This window comes from Dendrobates tinctorius, unplaced genomic scaffold (genome assembly GCF_039654945.1).
Source record: "Dendrobates tinctorius isolate UK_male_01 unplaced genomic scaffold, ASM3965494v1 ptg000009l, whole genome shotgun sequence".
Classification (NCBI taxonomy): domain Eukaryota; kingdom Metazoa; phylum Chordata; class Amphibia; order Anura; family Dendrobatidae; genus Dendrobates; species Dendrobates tinctorius.
The window spans coordinates 21969022-21988965 of NW_027361677.1; the positions used below are offsets into that span (position 1 = coordinate 21969022).

The 19944-nt window shown below is 47.5% G+C and overlaps 1 protein-coding gene across 1 annotated transcript; it reads right to left on the reverse strand.

Moving 5' to 3' along the window:
• Positions 1–474: 474 nt before the first annotated feature.
• Positions 475–19712, reverse strand: NOB1 (NIN1 (RPN12) binding protein 1 homolog). The gene is made up of 9 exons (XM_073584352.1): positions 19456–19712; positions 19253–19385; positions 13628–13761; positions 13427–13498; positions 12386–12529; positions 8377–8598; positions 7983–8080; positions 7641–7785; positions 475–1097 (listed from the first exon to the last, which is right to left on the reverse strand). Exons 1-9 carry the CDS (start codon positions 19522–19524, stop codon positions 828–830), a joined length of 1287 nt encoding a protein of 428 aa, XP_073440453.1. The 5' UTR covers positions 19525–19712; the 3' UTR covers positions 475–827.
• Positions 19713–19944: the final 232 nt, after the last annotated feature.

Sequence of the window (19944 nt, forward strand, 5' to 3'; positions counted from 1 at the left end):
GCCCAGAGTCAGAGTCCACCGATCTGTCATTGCTGACCTACCCCAACCGGCTGTGCACATGACCGTATTTCCAGGTCAAATGCACTTTGCCAAAACATGGGGCCGTGAATTTTAACTCCATCCAAAGAAGAGAATCGCAGTAGGCAGATCAATGAGTCCGTAGAAACCAGTGGACTGCATTCGGATGACATCCGAGTGCTGTCAGATTTTCACGGACTGATAAAATAGAGAAATCCCACTCCCACCACCCTAGAGAATCAGATCACCATAAAGCAGCCCGATTCATTAGGATGAGAGAAAATACTTGTGTGACCCCATCCTAGGGGTAGATCATCAATATGACACGCCTGGACAACCCCTTTAACTGTGTGCAGCTTCCACAAAACATGGCTCCCATCTACCACCAGCAGAATTCAGCTTTAGGAGATCGGAGAACAGATCATCTCATATGAAATAAAGGCAAGGTAAGCAAAGTGTTACTAAACTACGCAACGCTCCACGTACATTTTATTATTGGGATGTAGTCAGTATTCGCTAAAAGTAGAAGGATTTTTTTTTTTTTTTTTTTTTTTTAAATCAAACTAATTTCCAGATTTAATACCAGAACACATCAGGATTTAGGATCCTCCAATTTGTCTAAACCCGAAGGCGAAGAGAGGCGGACACATATGTCCGATGGCAGCGGACGCCCCCATAAAGTCATGTAACTCTCGCCCCGGCTTCAGGGAACGGCCCCTTGGAGGAGACTTTCTATACTCCCCGGGCCGTATATTCCCTGCATGGCTGGAGTAAGGCACGGTATAAATAAGCGTCTTCCCCCTCCTCGCTCATCTCTTCGTCACTCCTTTTTTCCGGGGGGCGTTGGGGTTCACCCTCTTTCGTCCGGCTCCTATTGCACCATCTCTGATGTTTAAATTAGCGGCTCGGCTGTAAATGTCGTTTTCTACGAATGGCGAGGCTCCGGCGATGTAATCCGGGTTGAAGACGTCCGTTTTGGATCGCGCCTTGTTGGAGAGACGCTGCTGGGGGAAGTTCTGGTCACCCACTAGTTGGGGGTTGGAGGCGTGCTTTCCACCTTGTGGGGCCGGCAAGGAGTGCTGCAGGGAGACAGATGAAGGACAGTGAGGACACGGGGCCGACCAGCTTGAGTTTAGCTGTGCATTGGTATAAAAATCAGGTATAATGGCAGAAATCAGCAACAGCGGCACTACTCTATAGTGAATGGCAATGCCACCTGGTGGTCACTTGTGGAACTACAAGATGCATAAAAAGAATAACACAGCGTGGCCTCCGCATCACACACAGCACAGATCTCAACATAGAGTAGGAGCCTGTGCAGTATACATTAACAATTCATAACTATATGATCTATCAGTAGGAAACTAACCGTGAAAACCAGAACACGAATTAATTGAACGTCAGTGCCTTTAGAAAAGCAGTGCACCTACTCTCTAGACAACTTCCAGGATATGCCAAATACATAGCTCCGGATTCATTATCGCAATCACCCCCCCCCTGTGCCTATTGTATAAGAGTTCATGTCTCTTCCTCTCAATACACACAACATTTGTACCAAAATATCTGATATTTTATAAATCTATAGCTAACAGGATTTTTTGGGTTGCTTACCGTAAAATCTGTTTCTCGGAGCCTTCATTGGGGGACACAGAGACCATGGGTGTATGCTGCTGCCACTAGGAGGCTGACACTATGCACAAAAAAAGTTAGCTCCTCCTCCGCAGTGTACACCCCACCGACCGGCAGGAAGTTCCTCAGTTAGTGAGAAAGCAGTAGGAGAAGTAACAGAATAGATTGAAAACAGAACAAACAACTCAACTGTAACAAACCAACAAACATAAGAACAGGAGTTGTAGAACATGGGAGGGTGCCGTGTCCCCCAATGAAGGCTCCGAGAAACAGATTTTACGGTAAGCAACCCAAAAAATCCTGTTTTCTCGTTCGCCTTATTGGGGGACACAGAGACCATGGGACGTCCCAAAGCAGTCCCTGGGGTGGGAAACAAACTTCCATCAGGCCAGTGGACTCGCCACCGCAGCCTGCAGAATCCTTCTACCTAGGCTGGCGTCCGCCGAAGCGTAGGTGTGGACCCTGTAGAATTTCACAAAGGTGTGAACCGATGACCACGTTGCAGCCTTGCAAAGCTGCAGCGCGGAAGCTCTGTGGCGCACCGCCCAGGAGGCACCCACCGCCCGGGTAGAGTGGGCTCTGATCCCTGGAGGGGCCACTCGATGCTTGACCCGGTATGCCTCCAAAATTGCCGATCTGATCCAGCGCGCAATAGTGGCCTTTGAGGCTGGGTGATGAACAGAGAGTGACTTCCGCAAGGAAGTCGTCCGGGCTAGATAGACTCTCAATGCCCTGACTAGGTCCAGCTTGTTCAAAGACCGCTCCGAGGGTGAGCTGGGCTCGGGCAGAAGGATGGCAGAACAATGTCCTCATTGAGGTGAAACGAAGATACCACCTTCGGAAGAAAAGAGGGCGGAGGCCGCAGAACTACCTTGTCCTGATGGACCAAAAAAAGGAGAGCGGCAAGAAAGTACAGCTAATTCCAACACGCGCCGGATGGAGGTAATGGCCACCAGAAAGGCCACTTTCCAAGAAAGGAGGGAAAGGGAAACTTCCCTGAGAGGTTCAAAAGGAGGACCCTGCAGAACCAAATAAAGATCCCAAGGATCCACGGGAGCTCGGTACGGAGGAACCGTGTGAGCCACACCCTGGAGGAAGGTTTTGACCTGGGGCCGGGAGGCCAGCGTTTTCTGAAATAAAATGGACAGTGCCGAAACTTGACCCTTCAAGGAACTGAGAGCAAGCCCCGCATCCAGCCCTGCCTGAAGAAACGCCAGAATAGAAGGGAGCGAAAAAAACCAAGGGAGCGATGTCATTGGCCTCACACCAGGAGAAATAGGCTTTCCAAGTACGGTAATAGATCTTCAAAGAAGAAGGCTTTCTGGCGCGGATCATGGTATGAATTACCCGATCAGAGAATCCTGCCAGTCTCAAAACCTCGGTCTCAACAGCCACGCCGTTAAATTGAGCGACAGAGAATTGGGGTGGCAAATCGGGCCTTGAGACAGCAGATCTGCCCGTCGGGAAGCTTCCAGGGGCGTCCGCGAGAAGGTTGACAATGTCTGCGAATCAAGACCTTCTGGGCCAATTCGGGGCGATGAGGATGACTGGAATCCCCTCTGCTTTGATTTTCTTCAACAACTTGGGAAGAGGAGGCAGAGGAGGGAACAGGTAGGGGAGCACGAACTGTGACCAAGGGACGGCCAGAGCGTCGGCGCCCACTGCCAGAGGGTCCCGAGACCTGGACACGAATTGTGGGACTTTCCTTTGAGGCGAGATGCCATGAGGTCTACATCCGGGGTTCCCCACCGACGGCAGAGCAGATGAAACACCTCCGGATGTAGGGACCATTCCCCTGCCGCGAGACCCTCGCGGCTGAGGAAATTGGCGGCCCAGTTGTCCACGCCGGGAGTGTGAACCGCGGAAACCGATGGAACAAAGGTCTCTGCCCATTGAAGAATTCTGGACACTTCCGCCAGGGCTGAGACACTCCGTGTCCCCCCCTTGGCGGTTGATATACGCCACCGCTGTGGCATTGTCTGTCTGAATCCTGACAGACAGGCCCTTGAGGCGCCTTTCCCAGTGGACGAGAGCTAGATGGATCGCCCGTATCTCTAGGACATTGATCTGCAGAGCTGATTCCTGAGTCGACCATCGACCCTGAACAGTGTGATTGCGGAACACTGCACCCCAGCCGATGAGGCTGGCGTCCGTAGTGACAATCTGCCAGTGAACGGGAAGAAAAGACCGCCCCAAGAGAATGAGGGGAGACGTCAACCACCAGTTGAGAGACCGCCTGATCCAGCAGGAAAGGCGAACCGGACGATCCAGAGTCAGAGCCGACCTGTTCCACCTGGACAAAATGGCCTGCTGGAGTGGCCTGGCGTGAAATTGGGCAAAGGGAACTGCCTCTATCGCCGCCACCATCTTCCCCAGGACCCTCATGGCTGTCCTGAGGGATGGAAATCGTGTGATCTGTAATGATCTCACGCCCTGCTGCAGGGAAAGAATCTTGTCTTGTGGGAGAAATACCCTTGACCGACGAGTGTCGAGCAGAAGGCCCAGAAACACAAGGCGTTGAGTAGGGACCAGACAGGACTTTTCCCGGTTGACGATCCACCCAAAACTGGACAGGGTGTCTAGAACGATCGCCACACTTAGGCGGGCCTGTTGAAAGGAGGGGGCCTTGATCAGGATATCGTCGAGGTACGGAAAAAGAACGAGACCTCTGATCCTCAACAAGGCCATCAACGCCGCCATAATCTTCGTGAAGACTCTGGGAGCGGTGACGAGCCCGAAAGGAAGCACGACGAACTGGTAATGTTCGTGAAGAATCGCAAACCGCTGGAACTTCTGATGTCCGGGAAATATGGGCACATGTAGATAGGCATCTTGGATGTCTATGGAACCCATGAATTCCTGCTCCTCCATGGAAGCAATTACCGAGCGAACTGACTCCATCCGGAAGTGGCGAAGGCGAACTCTCTTGTTGAGTAACTTGAGATCCAAGATGGGTCGAACTGTCCCGTCCTTTTTCGGCACCACAAACAGGTTTGAATAAAACCCTGTGAAGCGTTCCGATTCGGGAACGGGCACAATCACCCCGGAACTGAGAAGAGAGGCGATGGCCGAACCGAACCCCGGGACCAAGGCCGGATCCCTCGGCGGACGGGATTGTAAGGAACGATCCCGTGGAAGAGAAATGAACTCTATTTTGTATCCTGTTGATACAACCTCTCTGACCCAAGCGTCCTATACTGAGGCGAGCCAGACGTCGCTGAAGAAGAGAAGTCGACCTCCCAATTGGAAGGGACCCACGGGAGACCGATGGTAGTCATGCGGACGTAGACCGTCCAGATCTAGATCTGGACGGTCTTCCCTGGGAAGAGTGGGACCGCCAGGACGGAGTGGGCCTGAAGGAAACCTCTCTTTCCTGACGTGCCTGTGGCCTTTGCTGGTTGGAAGGGTTTTCCGCCGTATTGAAACGGCGGAAAGTCCGAAAGGGACGAAACTGACGCCTTGGAGGAGGTCTGCGAGGCTTGGAGGGGAGAAGAGAACTCGTACCTCCAGTAGCGTCCTTAATAATCTGATCCAATTGTGATCCGAAGAGACGCACTCCCTGAAAAGGCAGATTGGTCAGAGACTTTTTAGAGGACAAGTCCGCCTGCCAGGCCTTGAGCCAAATTGTACGTCGGATTGCCACGATGTTACTTGACGCCTGAACTGCGCAAGATGCGGCATCCAAGGAGGCAGAAAGCAGATAATCCCCCGCATGGGAAATCTGATTGGCGAGATCGGCCAAATGCTCTGGTCGTGCCTTATCCAGAATGCCCTGCCGAAGGTCATCTGCCCAAGTGGATATGGCCTTTGCTGCCCAAGAAGAAACAAAGACTGGACATACCGCTGCTGATGCCGCTTTGAAGGCAGATTTTGCTAGAGATTCTATGATCTCATCATTAGAATCTTTTAGCGACGCCACACCTGACAGCGGAAGGACCGTATTATTAGAAAGTCTGGACACGGGAGGGTCCACCGAGGGAGAAGCGGCCCAGTTGTCCATGAGCTCTTTAGCAAACGGGTACAGCACGCCGAGACGCTTTCCTCTTTGAAAGCGTCTGGTCGGATCTTCTCTCTCCTTTGTAAAAATCTTTCCAAACTCAGAATGGAAGGGAAACACCCTGGATGGTGTTTCCGCCCGTCTGGACGAAACCTCCTGATCTGAGGATTTCGCAGGGGCGTCAGCAATGTCAAAGGTATGGTGAATCGCGGCAATGAGGTTTTGCACCGTAACCTTCATGTTCGCATCCTGGTCCGAATCCAGCTCTAAAGACCCTTTCCGATTCCGAAAGCGCTTCGCCTGACTCGGGGGAGGAGGCCCGAGAGGGAGACTGCTGGGGACTATGGGGTGAGGTAGGACTCCACCTGGAGGTCCTGCCTGGGCCTCTTGCGACTGCCGCTGGCTGGCTCAGATGGGACGTCCTGAGACGTGCTGGGTCCCGCCGAAGCTCCCAAGGGCAACTTGTCCAGAACGGCTACTAGGGACTGAGACACCTTGATGAGGTCTGCCACTGACTGTGATTGAGAGGAGGCCCAACCCGGCATGGGGGGCTCACTCGCCCCTGGGGCTATGGATGGCTCCTGAGCGGCGTCGGGCTGGACGCAGAGCGGGTACGATCAGACTTAGCGTTGGACATAGTGAAAAAGAGAGGCAGTGCCGGCCGGTTGGGGGACAGAAGGCAGAGAAGGGTGTCAGTCTGCAGGTGCAGAGCTACTCACGGTCCGGTGTCCCCAAGGGCGACGCTCTCTGATCTGGCTGCAGGATGAGGCCAGGCCAATCTGGCTGAAAAAAGGCCCAGCGACCGAAATCCGGCAGGGAATGAGGTCCGGCTGGCAGGCTGAGAAGATGGCGACCACCAGGGAAAGGGCGCGCTGCCAGAGGGAGAAGGGCGGAGCTCGCCGCAGAGATCCCCTTAGCACCGCCCGCTGTCCAATAGCAGGCTGGTGTGAGGCAAGGGGGCTGGGAAGGCCTAGGACGGGCGGGAGAGAAGCCCGCTTAGAAGAAAGGGGCAGGGGGCGTGGCCGCGACGCAGCGGTAGGCCCGAGATGAAGCCGGGGCTTAAATTAATAGCGCCGGCCGCCTGTCAGCAGCGGGTCGGCGCGGAAGACGCGCCGCAACACCGGGCCGCGTCCCTGCTTCCCACAGCCCGACCCCTGTATACCGCTGCCGGGATGAAGAAAAAACGGGGGCCCGAAAGAACAGGGGCCTTCATGGATGCGGCGACCGTGGGGAGAAGCGGGCGCGCAGGCCCTACCGTGGTCCCCTGGCGACCGCCTTAGGATGAAAACGCCGGGGGACCGCTAGACCGCATACTCACCCAGGCCGGGGGCCACAATAAAGGTACCTGAGAATCCCACGCTGTCTGTCGTCTTGATGGAATCCACGCCTCGTCCAACCGTCAGGCTCTGGTAGGCGAGATGGTGGGAGGCGGGGGGCAAGGACCGTCCGTATAGCTGGCACGCACCTGTGCGAGGCACCTGGTCCTGCCGCGGAGAACTATGAGGATACGGGGTGGCAGTACACGCCGTACTCATAGTCTCTTTGTGGGAGTACGGATGTGACTGTTCACTCCGTATCCCTCCGAAACCTGTAAAGGAACGACGCACGACGAGGTAGATAGGGGTCTAATAAAAGACCCGTGTCCACCTCCTACTGACACCAAGCTAAAACTGAGGAACTTCCTGCCGGTCGGTGGGGTGTACACTGCGGAGGAGGAGCTAACCTTTTTTTTGTGCATAGTGTCAGCCTCCTAGTGGCAGCAGCATACACCCATGGTCTCTGTGTCCCCCAATAAGGCGAACGAGAAATATATTTATCTATAGATTTATAAAATATATTTAATATGAGATATTTTGGTACAAATTTTGCATGACAAGCGCAACATGCGTCAATATGCTACTAAAAACTCTTCACAGGTTAAAAGACAAAAAAGAGCAAAATGATGGACGCAGGCACCTGTTCTACATCCCATTAAGTAAATACATCCATGCCTTACCCGCATCCCACGGGTGTTAAATACTTTGGGGTTTCGGGAGAAATGCATGTGGAGGCCGCCATCTTCATTTACCGACACCGCAATCTTCTTCAGGGTCTTATTGCCACAGTTGGGACAGAACAACTTGGTCATGTCTGCTGTCGTCCTGAAAGAGAATATGAAAATATTATATATATATATATATATATATATATATATATATATATATATATATATATATATAGTCAGACGATGGGTGCTTTGGATGAGAGGCGTCTGCATACTGGCAGTGTCTGCCAAATGGGCAATAACGCTCACAAAGCCCAAGTAATAGTCAACTGCACCGCGATCACATCCCCTCACTTGAAGCAGCCGTGACATCGCAGAATGTGGCTCCTGGTCTGGCGGATCAGCATGCCGTCCATGGAGAGCACATGCAGCCCCATCTGTATCAGCACGTTCTGCGTCATGGGGAAAAAAAAAAAGAAAAAAAAAAAAAAAAATATCAAAGTGAGGACAAAGTCATGGATCCAAATCTAACATCTTGCACTAACTGAAGAGAGAGACACCGACCACTTATCTCCAGGGACACATGTCCAACAAGAAAAGATCCCATATTTGATCCTTTCTCCCCCATGATTACTGGGCCTTATCAGAATTAGCAGGATCTGATGTAGTTTTGTTTTTCATACTAGAATTATTGGTAACAATGAGTTGTTTACCATCTGGCGTTTGTCAGGTGCGTATTTGGCGATACCTGCATGGCAAAGTCCGTGGTCAGGCATCCGACTACCACGTTAGCTGGAGCCTCCCGGCAGCCCATGTCCTGCTGGATTTGTTTGATGTTACTGGGTGTAATCCAGCCGCCCCCATCATCATCCTCCTCCTCCTCTTCAGCAGATTTATACATGCCGTGGTCCAGGTCACCAGGCAGAGGAGCTTCCTTTGGACTTGTAGTCACAGACACCAACTGGCCATTCTGAAAGGCAAATATGGGTTTACTACTAGCCTTTACTTACAGCGTCCGACCAAAGCCACGCAGACATGTCCTGCACCTGTGGCCACAATCCTACAATGCACAAATACTGGAGTTGTGGATTAAAGACAAGTTCACATATGCGTATAAAAATGGAGGCAAGTATCGCCTTAAGATGCTGTATGCCCTCACATTGTAGAAAGCGGCATCCATCTGACTAAACATATAAAAGAAGCTCAGACAGTCCACGGAGAACCAAGAGCATTACTTGTTATTAGGGGGGGTCCTCCATTACGATACAACCCACAAGAGGTAAGAAAACACTGCACTGTGGGATCAGGACATATGGGGCTGGCAAACAGACCCTTAGAGCCCCCACTAGACACAAAATATAAGCCAATTGAAGATGAAATGATCTCTAAAAGTCGTAAGAGTTAAAGATGACACATTTCCTTTGTATTTTAGACAAAATAAATATATATATATATATATATATATATATATATATATATATATATATATATATATATACACAGTGCCTACAAGTAGTATTCAACCCCCTGCAGATTTAGCAGGTTTACACATTCGGAATTAACTTGGCATTGTGACATTTGGACTGTAGATCAGCCTGGAAGTGTGAAATGCACTGCAGCAAAAAAGAATGTTATTTCTTTGTTTAATTTTTTTTTTAAATTGTGAAAAGTTTATTCAGAGGGTCATTTATTATTCAACCCCTCAAACCACCAGAATTCTGTTTGGTTCCCCTAAAGTATTAAGAAGTATTTCAGGCACAAAGAACAATGAGCTTCACATGTTTGGATTAATTATCTCTTTTTCCAGCCTTTTCTGACTATTTAAGACCCTCCCCAAACTTGTGAACAGCACTCATACATGGTCAACATGGGAAAGACAAAGGAGCATTCCAAGGCCATCAGAGACAAGATCGTGGAGGGTCACAAGGCTGGCAAGGGGTACAAAACCCTTTCCAAGGAGTTGGGCCTATCTGTCTCCACTGTTGGGAGCATCATCCGGAAGTGGAAGGCTTATGGAACTACTGTTAGCCTTCCACGGCCTGGACAGCCTTTGAAAGATTCCTCCCGTGCCGAGGCCAGGCTTGTCCGAAGAGTCAAGGCTAACCCAAGGACAACAAGGAAGGAGCTCTGGGAAGATCTCATGGCAGTGGGGACATTGGTTTCAGTCAATACCATAAGTAACGTACTCCACCGCAATGGTCTCTGTTCCAGACGAGCCCGTAATGTACCTTTACTTTCAAAGCGTCATGTCAAGGCTCGTCTACAGTTTGCTCATGATCACTTGGAGGACTCTGAGACAGACTGGTTCAAGGTTCTCTGGTCTGATGAGACCAAGATCGAGATCTTTGGTGCCAACCACACACGTGACGTTTGGAGACTGGATGGCACTGCATATGACCCCAAGAATACCATCCCTACAGTCAAGCATGGTGGTGGCAGCATCATGCTGTGGGGCTGTTTCTCGGCCAAGGGGCCTGGCCATCTGGTCCGCATCCATGGGAAGATGGATAGCACGGCCTACCTGGGGATTTTGGCCAAGAACCTCCGCTCCTCCGTCAAGGATCTTAAGATGGGTCGTCATTTCATCTTCCAACAAGACAACGACCCAAAGCACACAGCCAAGAAAACCAAGGCCTGGTTCAAGAGGCAAAAAATCAAGGTGTTGGAGTGGCCTAGTCAGTCTCCTGACCTTAACCCAATTGAAAACTTGTGGAAGGAGCTCAAGATTAAAGTCCACATGAGACACCCAAAGAACCTAGATAACTTGGAGAAGATCTGCATGGAGGAGTGGGCCAAGATAACTCCAGAGACCTGTGCCGGCCTGATCAGGTCTTATAAAAGACGATTATTAGCTGTAATTGCAAACAAGGGTTATTCCACAAAATATTAAACCTAGGGGTTGAATAATAATTGACCCACACTTGTATGTTTAAAATTTCTTAAAATTTAACTGAGCAACATAACTTTTTGGTTTGTAAGATTTATGCATCTGTTAATAAATCCTGCTCTTGTGTGAAGTTTGAAGGCTCTAACTTATTTGCATGTTATCAAACCTGCTAAATCTGCAGGGTGTTGAATACTACTTGTAGGCACTGTAAATATATATATATATATATATATATATATATATATATATATATATATAAAATTATTTTACGTTTTAAAAATTACAAACAGGAATAGTGAGTTAATGCAGAAGTTTGGGCACCCTGTATGGTTAGTACCTAGCAGGACCCTCTTTTGTAAGTATGGCAGATTGTAAACCTTTGTAGCCAGCCAAGAGTCTTTCAGTTCTTGTTTGAGGGATTTTCATCCATTCTTCCTTGGAGAATTCTTCCAGTTCTGGGAGATTCCTGGGCAGTCTTCCATCCTTTGCCATTTTGAGGTCTAGCCAAAGATTTTCAATGATGTGCAGATCAGGGGACTGCGAGAGCCATTGTACAACCTTCAGCAAGCGCCTTCTGACGTGTGTTTAGGATAATTCTCCATTTATAGAAGCTATCTTCTTCCCCCTTTCAGTTTCAGCTTATTTACAGATGGTGTTATGTTTGTATTGAGAAATTGTTGAAATTTAATTGAATCCATTGTTCCCTGTATCCGTGAAATGTTCCCCGTGCCACTGGCTGCAACACAACCCCAAAAACATGATTGATCCACCCCCATGCTTAATGGTTGGGGAGGTGTTCTTTTCCTGAAATTCTGTGCCCTTTATTCTCCCCACATAGCTTTCATCATTGTGGTCATAGAGTTCTACTTAAACCTCCTCAGTCCACAGGACTTGTTTACATGCATTTTTGCATACTTCTGACCCTAAATTTTATGGTGAGGACGCAAGAGAGGTTTTCTTCTGTTGACTCTTCCATACAGGCCATATTTGTGCAGGTGTCTCCAAACAGTGGAATAATGTACCACAACTCTAGAGTCTGCTAAATCTGTCTGAAGATCTTTCAGTCAAGCAGGGGTTCTGATTTGCCTCTCTAGCAATATTTAAGTAGCCCTCACTGAAATTTTGCTTGGTCTTCCAGACTTTATCTTGACCTCCACTGTTCCTGCTAACTGCCATTTCTTTTCGAACTAAGGAAAGGGCAACTTGAAAGCACTTTTCCATCTTCTTATACCCTTTTCCTGCTTTGTGGGCCTCTACCATTTTCAGAGTGCTAGGCAGCTGCTTAGAAGACCCCATGACTGCTGTTTTTGAACACAAGGTTAGAGGGGCTTGGTTTCTATAAAGCTGGGAAATTAGCATCACCTGGCCCTTCCTAACTGATAGCGAATAAGCCATAATCCTAACAGGCTAATTAAGGTCTGAAGTCTTGGTCAAAGTTATCTGAGCACGCAACTCTCCAAGGGTGACCAAACTCTTGCATAGGCCCATTTTCCTTTTTGTAATTTTTAAAATGTTAAAAAATATAATTGTCATGTTTAGCTTTAGGCCTTTTAGAGATCATTTCATCTTCAACTTGCTTAACTGTTCACTGTAAGAGTAATTATGACCAGGGGTTCCCAAACTTTTACATGCCATGATATACATCTCTCTTGAAGGCTGTATGTGGGACAGCCACCGATGGGCAGGGGCGCCACTTATTGTTGATCCTTTAGGGTGTCTAAGCAGATATATTAAGATAGGACAATACTATAGCATGTAATAGTGTCACTTGGTGACACTGGAATATTATGGATATATTGTTGTTCCATTTTGATGCATATTGCATAAAACTGATTTAAGGCATTTTATAAGACATCCACCCCAGACTTACCATTAACTCCAGCAGATCATCCTCGATGGTCGGCAGGGGGCTCCTCCAGAAGAAAAAGGAGTTATATTCTTGGCTTTCCTTTGCACAGTCTTCAGTCTCCTCGGCCATCTGTGTCTTCAGCGAGCAGTCTTTATTACCTGCGGACTAGAGATGGAGGATGTACAATGACAGGATCTGACATCAGCTCATACAATAGTGCGGGGGCGACGCTCCTGTGAGACAAATAGTGCCCCTATGGCTCAAAGTAAAATTACAGGGAATTAGCCAAATTGAAAGAAATTTCTAGCTTGTTACGTGAACGAGAAAGGCAAGGAGGCTCCACCCCACCGATCACTAGGACCAAGTAGACGCCACCTTAAATCATTGGCCAATTTCCTTCTTTGAGAAAAGCATAGTCAGCCCCCATACACTTTAGATCTTCCTGACTCCTTCATACACAGGAGCGCTCGCTCTGCTGATTGCTCCCGGGTTCTCTACGAGAACGACGCTGCCATAATCCTATGGCGGCAGTTTCTCTAGCCAAGAACAAAAGGTGCACGGTAATCTGAAATGGGTCATGCTGGATCCTTGCCTCCCCCCATATCTGTTGGGGAAAAGTCAGGGGTCCCCGTACACATTAGAGCTTGCCAACGTTGGACTCTTCTCTGTCAAAGATCGCGATGCAACGGTTAGCCTGGCCGTTGGCTCTCACCGATCTGAGTGTAACGGTGTGTATTTCCACGCAGCCGTCACACTCAGGCTTGGAGAGCCGCCAATCAGTCCGAGCATTGCAATCCTCATCCGGATCGTATGGCCGTCTGACTCTTCCCTCAGTCTGATTTGTTTGGCCAGCACCAGGCTCGTTTCATTTGTTTGACAAAAAAAAAAAAAAAAAAGTTAACTCCCCCCCAATACTGACAAAAGCCCCTTCTTCTAGCAATCAGCGGGGGTCCTAGAGTATGAATTACTGCACAATAGAAGGTTTTACTTCTTACATAATTCTGTCCATTCCACTGTAGAAAGCGCATGGGACAAAATTAAAAAAAATAAAAAATAATTTACCTTGGAGGGAAAATGGAATCCAGCCACGTTGACAGGCGCCTCTGGGTGTTTCGCGGTGGTGCTGACAGAGGCCTAAAAATACAGAGATCTTAATTACAACGTGTGAGAGGGAAGAGAAAGAAGAAAAAAAAGACAATCCTTCCAAATACCAATCCTACAAAAGTGGGGAATCTGGAAATTTGGAGGCAGACGATTACCCACCTTCTGTTTTGGCTCTTTTTTAATATGCTCTGCCCCAACATGTTCAACCTCGAGCTGATAGGCGAGAGCGAGGACCTTGAGGTCAGTGGCCGAGAGGCTGACATAATCCCCGGTCTTCTTAGAGAAATCGGTCACTGAGGAAGAAAGAGGCAAATATCAGGTGAGTGACCCCATTATCACAACATTGCAAGCTGACTGAAGGATTCTCAGTTAACTCATTCTACAGCCAGCAATAGACAGCGCAATACAAAGATTACAGAAGGCAAACAGTGCAACATTTCTAATGAAACCCAATTGCAAAAATGTTTTTTCTTTTAGCCAAAACACATTTAGAAAATGCAAAGTCCCCAACTCATCTAATATAACAGTGGCCACATTTTATACGATAACCAAATATATGTCTGGGGCGGGTCATGACTCTCCTCAGAGGTGTGGAGGGAAACGAGGGTTGGGCATGTTAAACTTCAACATGTCTGATCCTTTTGTTACTAAAGACGACAAGATGGTGCCAGAGGTGCCCAGCACCGGAGTACTTCCCCTCTCCTCTTAGATTAACCCCTTTCCTACATTAGACGTACTATTCCGTCCATGTGACCTGGGACTTAATTCTCAGGGACAGGATAGTACGTCTTGCGCCATCAGCTGCGCTCACGGGGGAAGCGCGCAGCTGATCGCGGCCGGGTGTCAGCTGATTATCACAGCTGACACCCGGCACTGTGTGTCAGGGGCGGTCACGGACCGCCCCTGGCACACCGCAATCAAACTCGATCACAGTGTACCGGGGGTTTAGGGAAGCATCGGCAGAGAGGGGGCTCCCTCCGTGATTCCCCCAAGACCCCCGCAGCAGCGCGATGTGAAGCGCTGCTACGGGGGCTCCTTCCCTGCAGGTCCCCGGATCCAAAATAGCGGCGGGGGCCTGCAGGGAGGCGGCTTCCTCATGCCTGCAAAGCACCAGCATGAGGAAGCCTGCAGCACTGCCTGTGACAGATCGCTGATCTGTCACAGCGATCTGTGTTATGTCCCCCCTGGGACATTGTAATAAAGTTTAAAAAAAAAAAAAAAAAGTGTAAATATAAATCGCTAAAAGAAAAAAAAAAAAAAAACTCCAATAAATTCATTTTTTAAAAACAAAAAAAACAAACAAACAAAAAACCAAAAAAATAAATCAATAAAAGTACACATATTTGGTATCGCCGCGTCCGTAACGACCCGCCCTATAACACTGTCCCACTAGTTAACCCCTTTATTGAACCCCTTAAAAAAAAAATAAAAAAAAAAAAAAAATAAAAAAAAAAAAATAAAGATTTATCATCATACCGCCGAACAAAAAGTGCAATAACTCGCGATCAAAAAGATGGATATAAGTAACCATGGTACCGCTGAAAACGAGCCGTCACACAGCGTCATTAGTGAAAAAAATAAAAAAAGTTATAGCTCGCAGAAGTGATGTAAAAATAATTTATATAAAATAGTTTTCATTGCATAAAAGCGCCAAAACATAAAAAACGACAAATGAGGTATCGCTGTAACCGTACCGACCCGAAGAATAAAACCGCTTTATCAATTTTACCGCACGCGGAACGGTGTAAACGCACCCCCCCAAAAGAAATTCATGAAACGCTGGTTTTTGTTCATTCTGCGTCCCAAAAATCGGAATAAAAAGCGATCAAAAAATGTCACGTGCCCGAAAATGGTACCAATAAAAACGTCAACTCGTCCCGCAAAAAATAAGACCTCACATGACTCGGTGGGTCAAAATACGGAAAAATTATAGCTCTCAATATGTGATGATGCAAAAACTATTTTTACAATAAAAGCGTCTTTTAGCGTGCGACAGCTGCCAAACATAAAAACAGCCATAAATAGTAAATCAAACCCCCCGTTATCACCCCCTTAGTTAGGGAAAAATAATAAAACAAAAAAAAAATGTATTTATTTCCATTTTTCCATTAGGGCTAGGGTTAGGGCTGAGATTAGGGTTAGGGGTGTGTTGGGGTTAGGGTTGGAGTTAGAATTGGGGGTTTCCACTGTTTGGGCACATCAGGGGCTCTCCAAATGCAACATGGCGTCTGATCTCAATTCCAGCCAATTCTGAGTTGAAAAAGTCAAATGGTGCTCCTTCCCTTCCAAGCTCTGCCATGCGCCCAAACAGTGTTTTACCCCCACATGTAGGGTATCAGCCTACTCAGGACAAATTGCAAGACAATTTTTGGGGTCCAATTTCTCCTGTTACCCTTAGGAAAATAAAAAATTGGGGGCAAAAATATCATTTTTGTGGAAAAAAATGATTTTTTTATTTTCACGTCCGAGCGTTATAAACTTCTGTGGAGCACTTGGGGGTTCAAAGTGCTCACCTCACATCTAGATAAGTTCCTTAGGGGGTCTAGTTTTCAAAATGGGGTCATTTGTGGGGGGTTTCCACTGTTTAGGTACATTAGGGGCTCTCCAAAGGCAGCATGACACCTGCAGACCATTCCATCAAAGTCTGCATTCCAAAACGTCACTACTTCCCTTCCGGGCCCCGACGAGTGCCCATACAGTAGTTTTCTCCCACATATGGGGTATCAGCATACTCAGGACAAATTGGACAACAACTTTTGGGGTCCAATTTCTCCTGGTACCCTTGGGAAAATAAAAAAATGGTGACTAAAAGATCATGTTTGTGGAAAAAAATACGAATTTTTTATTTTCATGCCCGGGCGTTATAAACTTCTGTGAAGCACTGGGGGGTTCAAAGTGCTCACCACACATCTAGATAAGTTCCTTGGGTGGGTCTAGTTTACAAAATGGTGTCATTTGTGGGGGGTTTCCACTGTTTAGGTACATCGGGGTTTTCCAATCACGACATGGTGTCCGATCTCAATTCCAGCCAAAAACGTCAAATGGCGCTGCTTCCCTTCCGAGCTCTGCCATGCGCCCAAATAGTGGTTTACCCCCACATGTGGGGTATCAGCGTACTCAGGACAAATTGCACAATAACTTTTAGGGTCCTGTTACCCTTGGGAAAATAAAAATTGGGGTGAAAAGATCATTTTTGTGGAAAAAATATTTTTTTTTAATTGTACCGCTGTACGTTATAAACTTCTGTAAAGCCCTTGTGGGTTCAAAGTTCTCACCACATATCTAGATAAGTTCCTTGGGGGGGTCTAGTTTCCAAAATGGGGTCACTTGTAGGGGGTTTCCACTGTTTAGGTACATCAGGGGCTCTGCAAACGCGACATGGCGTCCAATCTCAATTCCAGCCAATTTTGCAGTGAAAAAGTCAAACAGCGCTCCTTCCCTTCTGAGCTCTGCCATGCGCCCAAACAGTGGTTCCCCCCCCCCCCCCCCCCCCATCAGTTATCAGCGTACTCAGGACAAATTGCACAATAACTTTTGCAGTCCAATTTCTCCTGTTACCCTTGGTAAGATAAAAAAAATTGAACCTGAAGTATTTTTTTTGTGAAAAAAAAAGTTAAATGTTCATTTTTTTTAAACATTCAAAAAATTCCTGTGATGCACCTGAAGGGTTAATAAACTTCTTGAATGTGGTTTTGAGCACTGTAAGGGGTGCAGTTTTTAGAATGGTGTCACTTTTGGGTATTTTCTATCATATAGACCCCTCAAAGTGAATTCAAATGTGATGTGGTCCGTAAAAATAAAATGGTGTAAAAATGAGAAATCGCTGGTCAACTTTTAACCCTTACAACTTCCTAACAAAAAAAACAAAAAAAATTGGGTTCCAAAATTGTGCTGATGTAAAGTAAACATGTGGGAAATGTTATTTATTAAGTTTTTTGTGTGCCGTATCTCTGTGATTTAAGGGCATAAAAATTCAAAGTTGGAAAATTGCGAAATTTTCAACATTTGTGTCAAATTCCCATTTTTTTCACAAATAAACGCAAGTTATATAAATGAATTCTTACCAGTAACATGAAGTAGCAAATCAGCAAAGAGAAAATAAATAAGACTTAACTTTTAATATTGTATAAAAGCTACCAAACGATAAAGTGCGATTAAAAAACACTAAATCAGTTGCCACAGACTATACAGTGTGGTGTCTGTTTATATTTCCACACCAGATCACCCACAGTACATACATGTGGCTAATTCCATGTCCAAAAGTGAAAAAACCCGGACAGCCTGATACAACTAGATAACAGACCATGTGAATAACAACCACTTACTTAACCAGAGGCGTATATAGCCCCCATCATACTTCACTTGGACAATTGTCACCTAGGAGGGAGCCTGGTTACTATGTGTTACGTCCAGCACTTGCAGTTAGATCCCCTGAAGAGTCAGTAAATGACGAAACGCGTCAGGAGGGACATTGCAGGGCTATTTTTGGGAGGGTCAGATGTGGACTGCCCTTGTTAGGGGTGTCAGGGTTTGATTAGGGTAATTCCCTGCTTCCTGACTCGTCTCAACTCCAATGGACATCTGATTATCGGCATCTTCCAGACATATGGGTGAGATCCTTCCTTTATGGAGTATATTTATGGACCACTGGTTTGGTTTTTGATGTCTCCTCATTTTTTTTGTCCAAGTGAAGTATGATGGGGGCTATATACGCCTCTGGTTAAGTAAGTGGTTGTTATTCACATGGTCTGTTATCTAGTTGTATCAGGCTGTCCGGGTTTTTTCACTTTTGGACATGGAATTAGCCACATGTATGTACTGTGGGTGATCTGGTGTGGAAATATAAACAGACACCACACTGTATAGTCTGTGGCAACTGATTTAGTGTTTTTTAATCGCACTTTATCGTTTGGTAGCTTTTATACAATATTAAAAGTTATGTTTTATTTATTTTCTCTTTGCTGAGTTGCCATTTTGTGTCATGAGAAATTGTGGATTTATATTCCACTAGGTGCTGTATTTTCCACTAACATGAAGTACAATATGTCACGAGAAAACAATGTCAGAATCACCGGGATCCATGGAAGCGTTCCAGAGTTATTGCCTCATAAAGGGACAGTGGTCAGAATTGTAAAAATTGGCCCGGTCATGAACGTGCAAACCACCCTTGGTAGTGAAGGGGTTAAAACGTTTCCAGAGAGAAGATACCTAAAGTGTATAGGCCACTTAAAGGGACTGTCCAGGATTAGAGAGCATGCCTGCTTGCTTTCATGAACAGCGCCACCTCTGACCACGTGTTGTGTGTGGTATTACAGCAAAACTCCATTCACCTCAATGGGGAGGAGGTGCAATAAAACACAACCCAAGGTCCGGGGCGCTTCTGACAGAAGGCAGGCTTGTTGTGCTCATCCTGGACAACCCCTTACATGGCCAGATCGTGGCCCACATCCCGCATTCCCAGAAACACATGACATCATACATCGCCATAAGGTTTAAAGGGGAAATACGAAAATAAAGTCAAGAGATCCCATTATTACATGGGCAAGACATCACCGAGCGCGGCCATTACATACACAGCCTGGCGGGATGGGAAACGGGGTCATCCTGTAAGGGCTCCCCTGCCCCCCACTGCAGGGACTACAACTCCCAGCACACACACACACCAGTGCATGCTGGGACTTGTAGTTCAGTGCTGCTCCACATACAGGCTTGGTGTGTGTCGGTATGATGATAGTCAGGCACTGCTCACTCCTGGGCCTTGTAGTACCCCAGGGTTCTCCTTACCCAGCTGGACGCTCTCAGGGGTGGGCTCTCTGAACAGCAGCTCGTAGGGCAGCACAGCCAGGCGCCTCCGGGTCGGCCTGTCCCTGATCTCGGTGACCACGTCCCGCACAGTGTGGATGTGCACCCCGATCTCCTGCAGACACGAGAGGGTTAATCACAGCCTACAGACCCGGTACCGCCTCTCCGGTGTCCGCTCCGCTCACCTGTAATGGGGCATTCTTCAGAAAAGCACCGGAATCCACCACAACGTGCAGCACCCTGTAGGACGCCATGTTTAGACGGTGAACGATCCGATACAAAGAGCCGGCTCCCTGCTGTGAACGAAATGAGCCGGCTCTGCAGGGTGAACGAGCCGCTTTTGTTTTTTTCTGGCGCCTTGAAGCAGTGAATCCAGACTGTGACTCATCTGGGGGGAGGAGCGGTCAGGAGAGGAGGAGCTGTGGATAATGCCCGTGAGTTAACCCTTCAGTCCCAAATATATCCTGCCAGGTCCTCCGTGGCATATATAGTGTGTGACTAAGAGGAGGGACGCAGCACATTGTCATCATCTTCATCTGCAATCACCTGTGCGTTACCTTTAGGCTATGTGCACACGCTGCGGATTTGGCCGCACGGATTTTGTAAAATCCGCAGGTCAAAAGACTTGCGGTTTCACCTGCTGATTGCTCTGCGGTTTTGTATTCCCATAGGGA

Bases quoted from the DNA above. Each gene is read 5' to 3' on its own strand.
- NOB1 (XM_073584352.1), bottom strand. From the start codon at position 19,524: ATGGCGTCCTACAGGGTGCTGCACGTTGTGGTGGATTCCGGTGCTTTT. The intron at 19,386-19,455 runs GTGAGCGGAGCG...TCGTGTCTGCAG, and splicing joins TGAAGAATGCCCCATTACAG to GAGATCGGGGTGCACATCCA. The intron at 8,599-12,385 runs GTAAGTCTGGGG...TTTGCCTTTCAG, and splicing joins ATGATCTGCTGGAGTTAATG to AATGGCCAGTTGGTGTCTGT.